The sequence below is a fragment of the Antedon bifida genome, chromosome 9 (assembly GCF_963402885.1).
Source record: "Antedon bifida chromosome 9, ecAntBifi1.1, whole genome shotgun sequence".
Taxonomy (NCBI): domain Eukaryota; kingdom Metazoa; phylum Echinodermata; class Crinoidea; order Comatulida; family Antedonidae; genus Antedon; species Antedon bifida.
Genome location: NC_136234.1, coordinates 13,022,852 through 13,032,987, shown reverse-complemented (window position 1 = coordinate 13,032,987; position 10,136 = coordinate 13,022,852). Strand labels below are relative to the sequence as shown.

General features: G+C 33.0%; 1 protein-coding gene across 1 annotated transcript in view; it reads right to left on the bottom strand.

Moving 5' to 3' along the window:
* Positions 1-6,654: 6,654 nt before the first annotated feature.
* Positions 6,655-10,136, bottom strand: part of LOC144852144 (5'-3' exoribonuclease 2-like) — a 50,918-nt gene continuing 47,436 nt past the window's right edge. Inside the window, exon 30 of the mRNA XM_078709883.1 lies at positions 6,655-8,605. Within this exon, the coding sequence (XP_078566009.1) occupies positions 8,534-8,605 (72 nt within the window). The 3' untranslated portion in view covers positions 6,655-8,533. The remainder of the gene's footprint in view (positions 8,606-10,136) is intronic.

Below are 10,136 nucleotides of genomic sequence, written 5' to 3'. Positions count from 1 at the left end.
CTTAGCGTGATTATCGCCGTGGTTGCTAATTCTCCCGGAGACTTCACTGCTTGCCGAAAGATCGTGTAAATAGCCGCGTGCGTTCACGCTGAGCCTCAGTATTGTGTTTTATCGTTAAATTATGGAGCTAAAACGGCTGAATAAAAGTGATGAGTTGCGACGATAAAACTAAATAAAGGATTTAATTGGTTTGATTAACTTATTATCTGAGCATACAAATCTCAGGTGTGGTTAACATTGTGAATAATTATTTACGCTGTCGTATTTTGGAGGAAAAATTAATTGAGACATCATTTGGGTTTGATTTTAACGTCGATCGTAATTACAGGATTTGGTTAATGGATTCAAGTCGATTTCATTTATTAAACTACTGAAAACAAATCTGATAAATAGGCCTATCAATATAACAAACGAATCTGTGCTGTATTACGCCAAATATGAAATTCGTTGTTAATGCGGGCTTACTATTACTGTAGCCATTAGCCATGTTCTGGTATTTATATATATTTAACCATGCATTCGCATTGTTTTGCTAAGTTGGATAAAGGTGTATTGTCCGGGCCTCCAACAAACATGAAAAATGAAGATTTAAAAAAAAACACTTTAAATATGTAGTAGTAGTTTCAATCAAGTTAATCACTTCCGTACAGAAAAATTAAACAAATAATGTTTTCACTTATAACAAGACAAAATAAATGGTTCAATTCAACCTGAAACACATTGAATTCCAGTCAATTCGACTATTTTTCGCGTTAAATTACAGTTTTTTCAGGTAAATAATTTGTTTTGATCCAATTTTTTCTCAAAATGGATAACTGTTATGCTGCATAAAAAGTTAACATTTGCTCGGCAAACTTAAAATGATGATCATTGGAGATCATGCAATTTTCAAGGAAAAACAATCTTATACCAATAATAACCAAATGAGAAACAACCACATTTCTGTGATGATTCTAACAGAAATCATGTTATAGGCAGGCTATAGAAATAAATGAAATGTTCAATTTTTGTCATTCAATTATGTTTTGATTGTTTTAATAAATATTTAGGCCTTAAGGCCCAGGGCGATAACGATCGGCGATAAATAGATAAACATGCATTTTTCTTGAATAAAACGAAAGAAATTAGAACAGTTTTCGTTCTAGAACTATAGGATAATCATGTATGCTGTATTTTGATAAAAATAATATTTTTGAAAATCCAATCAAATGACGTCATGATCAATAAAACAATAAAATCGTTGTATTGTAACGATATTACAGTATTGCTCTTACTAATCATGACGTCATTTGATTGGACGTGTGGAAATATTATTTTCATCAAAGGCAGCATAGATGATAATCCTATAGTTCTAGGATGACAACTTTTTAAAATTCTTTTGTTTTAGGTATGAAAAATGCATATTTATCTTTTTATCGTCGATCGTTATCGCCCTAGTGTAAATGGGCCTTTATTGTGTACTATTTTTTGTACTTTGATTATTAATATTATTAATAATTTTTTTTATTGCCTACATTTATACATTGATTGTAAATCTCTCTTGTTATCATGTTGTCTTTTTTATAGCAGCTCAATAATTTATTTTATTGTACTTTTTTTGTATATTTTAAGCTTAAATGAATCGTTTTTCATAGAAGTACAATGATGGACTTTTTTTGTACTTTTGTATATCTTACCCTATGATATATTTATTAATTACATTTTTTGCTCAAATATATTTTAAAATAACAATAAGAAAATGCTGAATCTAAAATCGTTCGCAAAAATAATATCTGAAACTGGGGGTAAACCGTGGTCGATGTGTGCGCTAGGCCTATTTAAATTGTATATTATCGAAAATCTAACATTCGTAGCGGTATTCCGGGACACATTACAAGGACCTTGATATGTGTAGACGACATAAGCCTGCCAAGGAAAAGACGATGAGTCTATACAACGGTTGACAGACAAGCATTGTGGTTATGACCAAGATACTGGTTTAAGTAGCCTAGTATTTGTGCTATTTAAAGTTGATAATAGTAACATATCCGTTATGTCCCTAATCCTAGATTATATCATAAACACCTGGTGAAATTATATTAATTAGTCATTAATTTATTATCATTATTTTTTTTTAAACTCTTGTTTATTCCTATGCGTTATGTTGTTGTAGGCAATGACAGCCGATTCTTGTACGGTAACAAGTCTAGTGACGTTAAACACCCTGCTGTATCGCGTCCGCTGACGGTAACAGGCTCCTACTATTAACTTAGCCTAACCCTCTAAATAATCTCACTACGGTATTGTACAGTATCCCACGTGGGATGAAGATTTCTGTCATCAGACACGATATTGTAGTATGTTTAACGTCGCTAGACTTGGTACTGCCCGTGTATCGGTACATAAATTGATATTTGCTTTACTTTATTATAAGCTATATAGGCCTAAATTATTTACTGGTATGTTATTTTAGCTAATAACAATGCTAGAGATAAGATTTGGATCTAGATTTATTTTTTATTTATGTTTTAAATTTACAACATAATTTTGAAAATGTATATAAAAACGTATACTAAAAACATTTCAGCCTCAAGTTTTTATTTTGTCGATTTTAAATGTGTAGGCCTACCGTCATCGTTAATTAACAACCCCCGTTGGTTTAATATGCCTATACTACCAGCATATCAATACATCTGTCTGTTCATAATTCATTTACTTGTACGATTTATGATTGACACGGCTAACCTATTACACAAATACCTATAGACCAGATCGGGCTCGGCGTATATACGATTCAAGCTCGGCGTATATACGATTCGGGCTCGGCGTATATACGATTCGGGCTCGGCGTATACGATTCGGGCTCGGCGTATATACGATTCGGGCTCGGCGTATATACGATTCGGGCTCGGCGTATATACGATTCGGGCTCGGCGTATATACGATTAAGCTCGGCGTATATACGATTCAAGCTCCTCTTTCCACTCCTAAGCCAAAAAAGTAGTATAGCCTATACTGCATAGGAATAAATAATGTGAAACGAAAGAATGGGAAAATTAACGAAAAATAAATATATTTGTTTGCTGTTAAGTTACGTTCATATTGAGCTCGAATTCGATCTGGTAGTCGGAGAAGTATTCGTGCCACGTTATTTTTCTATCATCATACGTTTTGTGCGGAATCCGGAATCGTTAATGTGAACGCTTCCTTAAACACAACGTATTTTTCACGATTTTTTTATCCGTCACTGGACCGGAATCCGTGTTAACGTTATGTTTATAATATGTACTTGTATCCGAATTATCTGAATGAGTGAATGTATCAAGAAAAATATAATTAATTTATAATAGCTTCGTTTACGTCAACAAAATAAAGGAATGATTCAAAATCGCGCCTTGCATGATTAAAACATGAATTCTTAAGCATTGGACAGATATAAGGCCAGCTATTTACATGCATTACTATAGGACCTAAATCATTATTGTATATACACACTGTCAATAATTCAGCTAAACCATTCAATAAAAACATCTAAATAAACGTTTTAGTTTGACAATTCAGTTGTCATCAGAGATAAGAACAAACCGTTTACAAAAATCAATAGATTTCAGGCCTTGATGAAAACGTCACTGAATGAATGCCAACTCGTTAATGGGTAAATGCCTAATTGTTCCTAGGCCCGTATTAAGGACACTCTTCACAATCATTCAGGTATTCTTTAAAGTGTCACCGTTCACACCTTCGTTAATGTCGACAAGCTAATCATCGGATTTTGTAACGGGCTCATCTTCGCAATAAAAACGCTAAACACCTGATCGATGTTATATAATAGTTCGTAGGCTTTAACTAATTTTAAAAACGTTTTTGATACCGATTTTGTTTTTTTGGTGCGATATTCGTTCGATCGATTAATGCTTTTTGTACATTAGACTACGTATTTTGCCTATGTCATGCAACCGACGATGGGGAGGGGGTTGTCATTTGTACGTTGACATGTTAATATTATTAGATCATGGACCATGATTAGACCAATGCTTTTGTTTAAATCGGTTATATATACTTGTATCGATATTGAGTTAAGTCTTCGTGTGATATAATAGTAATAGATAAATTAATACTTTTTTGTACAGTATTTTTATACTCGCCAGTCAAAATGGCTTCGGTATACTTTGCCTATATCGCGCAATCAAAATATTGGGACGTTATATGCGTTGTTATATATTTTCACCCCTAATAAACGGTAGCATATAATATATAAGGTTAGAAATTAGCATTATGGTTTTAAATAAGACAGTTACTTGCTTATAAGCTTATAAACTGTCAGGAGGCTGTTTCACCGATGAATCAATAACACAGGTGTTACCTCATTGTCCGCGGAACAATCGAACAATTTGTATTAGTAGCCACTCAAGATGAATGGTATCTGACGGTAATTTAACTAGTTGTCCTGACTATTTCAAGTGTTTCTGAATACTACAAATAGACTAACTCACTATTGTCATACTCAATCAACCAATGAACCACATGATCGACCGCCGATAATTGCTATTTCTGTCAAAGGTATAACGGTATAAAGTTATTGATAGGCTAATCTAACCCTGTTATGTGAAATCGCCGCATAACAACGTAGGCCTACCTCTTGGTATAATCCATACCTCTTGGTATAATCCATACCATCGAATAAAATATGACCGTAAGCGTAATAAATGCACTGTCACCCAGAAATGAGTAGTAATGGTACTAATAATGTAGGCCTAGTATGTATGGCCAAAGCATTGTAAAATATTTTCTTTGTAGCATTTTTTTTTAGAGTGACCGTAACTAATATACGGGTATAAGTTGTGGAATGCACTGAAAACAGAAACATACAGTTAATATCTTTATACTTTGGTTAATTTTGTAAATTAATAATTTGAATATTTGTAACCTTTCGAAATAAATGTGAATGTGAGGATAAAGGCAGTTTTTTCGTTAATTTTCAATAAAAAAATAATAATTTTGATATGTTCATTAATTATTAAAGAACGAATTTTATCAAATTACGAAGAAAACCAGACATATTTAAATGTTTTTCGTCACTGGTATAGTTATTGAACATATCTTTTTTTGTAAGGAACGTTACCGTATGTATTTTAAATGTGTTATTAACTATAATATGCACACATTATTAATTATTATTATTATTATTATTATTATTAATTGTTTAATAATTTCATTATTAATATCAAACATTTAAAATATGGTTGAAGTTAAGAAACTTTCGATGTGTTATGATAAGTATTAAAGTTATTTTTAAATTTTTATTTTTAATTTAGCCTACTGTATTAGCCTATACATTTTCGTTTTATCCATCAAGGCAACACGAACAATAGGCCTATAGCGTCCTCTGTAGTTTTATTCATACACACTTTTAGTAAAGGTACTGATGTTTAATTATTTATCAAAAAGTCCATATTTAAGTCATATTTATAATAAGGTCGAAATTATATTTATTTTTCGTGATAATGTTTGACAAAGCATTCGATTGAAAAAAAAACAAATTGATAATTGCTTTAGTTCAAATGTAAACAATATACGGAATTGTTTTTGATATATTTAGAACGTAAACAAAACACGGATTTAAATTAATGGATGTATTAATAGCGGACTGTTTTGGGGGGATGATGTCTTATAGCGTATTCCCACGACAGGGCTTAAGACGAATCGTCATAACCCTATTGTACGACGCTTCCGTTAGCCGATATATATACATGTGCATACACACTACCAAACAAGGCCGATAGTAGTAATACAGGATCTCAGAATAAACTGATTTAAAAAATAATCTTCGATCATATGGTTGGATTTCGTTCCGTTTATTATAAGTACTGATGTGTTGGTTACACTTTGATGTGCCGATGAAGAGACAATGGGGTTAAACCGCAGCTTTCTTACTGTTTTCTCAAATTATATTAAACATATTGTTCAAAGATAATTACAAATGATTAACGATTTAAACTTTCTGTTTTACTCATTTCTTTTAACCGTTGTTGTTATTTTTATCAATGTTTATCAGGGCGTATCAAATCTTAAAGTTTTCTAAATAAAGCATAATAGAGAGACATGTATTAGCAGTGATAATTTCAGAACAGAGAAAACGATAAAACAAAATTTAAACTTTTGAAATGAAACTAAATCGAAAATTAAAAGCATCGGTATTGTAAGCTATAATAAAATGAAGATAAAAACTCAGAAAAACCATCATTGACAGATGATAAACATTATTAAAAACATCGATATTTTTTTTTTCATCGGAAGCGAATTCAATATGTGTAATGTTAAAGACGTATTGAAACCAAAACATAAGGTAAAAGAAAATGTCAATTGTTTTTCCGAAGACGCACGAATAAAAAAAATGGGATTCAAAAATACGAAAAAAAACACAGACTGATGTAGTTTTAAGCCGAGAATAACATTCTTAGGCCTACACGTAATTTTAATAAATTGTTTTTCGACGACGCAATAATAAAAAAAATGGGATTCAAAAATACAAAAAGAAACACAGACCGATGTAGTTTAAAGCCGAGAATAAAATTCTTAGGCCTACACGTAATTTTAATAAATTGTTTTTCGACGACGCAAGAATAAAAAAGATGGTATTCAACCATTAAAAAAAGAAAGAAAAACAGACTGATGTAGTTTAAAGCCGAGAATAAAATTCTTTGGCCTACACGTAAAATTTTATTAGCCAAACGCATCATATGAACAGGAATAAACTGGTGACAAGTAATCAATAACAAATAATTAGATCAATTAAAACCGATACACAACTGAAACTAATAATGAATAATAATAAAATATCAATAAAGCATTGAATTAAAAAAATAAATACATCATTTAGAAATATTACAGTACTTCTATATGATAAATTATTATTTCTAAAATAAATACCATTATTACATTTTAGGACAATTTAAAAATTGTACCATCATAAAAAAGATTATAGAGTTAGTTTAAACCAAGGAGGAATTAGTTATTATAAACCTAAGCTAATTTCTCCATGATAGAGTAACTCCTCAACTGCACTCATATATGACGAGAATGTAATGAAATCGATGGAAGATTACTCGCTACATTATGCCTGTACCCAGTTTTGGGTGATGAGAGGCAATTAGAGATAAAATGTCGTGCCTCAGGACAAGTGAAGTGGGCAGTGATTCGCATTCACGGTACTGTATCTTTAAAGCGTGGTTCCCACTAGCGACGTAACGTAACGCAACCTCAGACAATGCCCTTTCAATAATTGGGTTTCCCCTCCTGCGTGAAATCAAACCTTCAATGTTCGATGTGCAGTACTGATGCGTCGTCGGTTCCCACTTTTGATTAAGCAATACAGCAATTTGCGTCGACACGTCGCTGGGTTGCGTTGCGTCGTCGCTAGTGGGAACCACGCTTAATTTCAAGCAGGCGGGGGGGGGGGGGGGACACACAGATATTATTGGAAAGGAATTTTCTGACGTTGCGTATAGCAAGTGGCGTTACGTTGCGTTGCTGGTGGGAACCACGCTTTAATTTGTCCAGTATCAGAATCAAATTCTCTGTTACAGAATTTGCCTACGATACTAATCAGTGTGGAGATACAGTACAGAGACTCGAGTGAATGGTGAATTGGTAAGTCCATGGTCTGCACGTTCACAAGACCACTAACAGCTCTGTCCAAGACCTCCACTCAAAAAGTATTAATACACATTCATTTTCGATTCCATTCATTACGTCAATTTCAAACAAGTGGTAAATAGTGTATTACATACTTTATCTTAACATACAATTCTTAAAAAAGTGTCTTAAAGCAGATAGAAGCATTCTGTACAACTAGAATAGTCAAGTAAAATCATGCAGTTACACAGAAGAATACAGTAATCTCGACAAGAATGTAAACCTTTATCGTATAAGTGATGCCTAAAAGAAAGAGGCAACTCATGACGTCAGAAAATGTTATTTCTATGTCATAGATAGAAGAATGATGCCTAAAAATAATTTGAAAAGTTAAACTGACTTTTAAGATTAACAATCTCTGTCGAATTAGGTTGGTGCTCTTTTTAACATCTTTGAATTTATAGAGTACACACACTTTTTATGTGGTAAAAGAATTAAAGCTCTTTAATTTTATGTGCGACTTCAACTGGACATGCAGAAAGAAGCAAATTATGTCCGAAAATCATCTATTCCATTTGAAAGAGTGGTGCTTAAGAGTATCTAATTAAATTGGTGCTCCTTTCAACATCGTGGGTATATAACTGTACCACAGAATTAAAGCTCTTTCATGCGACTTAAACTGGACATAAAGTAAAGAAGCAAATTAGAAAATTCTCTATGCCAAGTGGAAGAGTGATGCCTAGAAATATGTATTTAAATTCATTTCCAACATCTTGGACAACATTATATCAATTTCACTTAAATTACAAGATTTACAAAAGAAGCACTTCTAATGAACCCAGGTTCCAAATAATTCCACATTCAAAGAAACTTCCAAGTGCTAGGATGATTTGAATTTTAGACACCATACTTTACCAAACTAATAATTATGGTAACGTCTGCCTTGTTGATTTGAAGGTGGCGTTGGGTAAGGTTGACTTCGGTTGGCACCCTGATTAGAAAAAGATAGAGAATAAAATAAAGAAATTCAAATATAAACTTGGACTAAATCTCATATTTACTGCATGCACGAATATTCAAACTTAAGCTCTGTCAAACTTTACATGTCAAAAAAATGTGATGTGCCCATATATGGACATGATGATGTGTCATTATATCACTAATAAATTTGGGCATATCACTACCATATTTGGGCACATTACACTTTTTTGTCAAACTACAGTACTGTAGTTTGATAGCGTAGACAGAGCTTTAGGAATGCACTTAAAGTGTTTCCAAGCTACAACTGTCTTCCGAAGAATTCTCCAGAAGAAATTTGTAGCATAACAACCGAAATGAAAGAAAGACATTCTCAAACATACTTCCTTTTGGAAACACATGATGTAATGGAACCTAGCGTTACAAAAGACGTTTGTTAAACCATTTCTTTATCATGCACGTTAGAAACATTATGGTTTGAACAAACAATTGTGGAACCCTTTAAAAGAAGTTACAAAATTCACACATCATTTTTATTTCAACACATCCAACAGCAAGTAACTTGGCAAGGATGGATAACCAATAAACATAAACTAAAGCAAGTCTCATTTGAGGCTCAAGTAGTGCAGCAGACTAGTCACAGCCCTGCCACTTGGTCTAGTTGAATTCTGTCATACGAATAAGTTAAATGAGCGGTGAGAGGTATTTTACATATTTCCTAAATAATCAAATAACAATGCAGTATTTATATATCCTCTAAATGTCTTAGGTTTCTAACAGAAAGATACTGTGTCAAAGTTAAGGTTTGAACATAGAAACCTGGAATAGGTAAGCAAGCAAGCATGTTAACCACCGAATTACAGCGTCACTTGTAGTAAAAAGAGAGAAGGTGTATGCAAATAAAGATACTGTGTCAAAGTTAAGGTTTGAACATAGAACCCTGGAATAGGTAAGCAAGCATGTTAACCACCGAATTACAGCGTCACTTGTAGTAAAAACAGAGATGTTTGCAAATAAAGATACTGTGTCAAAGTTAAGGTTTGAACATAGAACCCTGGAATAGGTAAGCAAGCATGTTAACCACCGAATTACAGCGTCACTTGTAGTAAAAACAGAGAAGATGTTTGCAAATAAAGATACTGTGTCAAGTTAAGGTTTGAACATAGAACCCTGGAATAGGTAAGCAAGCATGTTAACCACCGAACTACAGCGTCACTTGTAGTAAAAACAGAGATGTATACAAATAAAGATACTGTGTCAAAGTTAAGGTTTGAACATAGAACCCTGGAATTGGCAAGCAAGCATGTGAACTACTAAACTGCAGTGTCACTTGAGAAGATGTATGCAAAAAATAGACTTGGCCTTGAGGGTGTCAAAGATGTAATATGAGCCATGAACATGTAGGCCTAGAAAAAATATGTACTACTAGTAAACAGAGCTGGACAATAGAGAGGGATTACTTGGCAAAGCATTGTCAAAAGATCTTTAGGCTAATTGGCTTGGATCCTGATCATTTAACCTATGATGCTCACTGCCCTTCACCT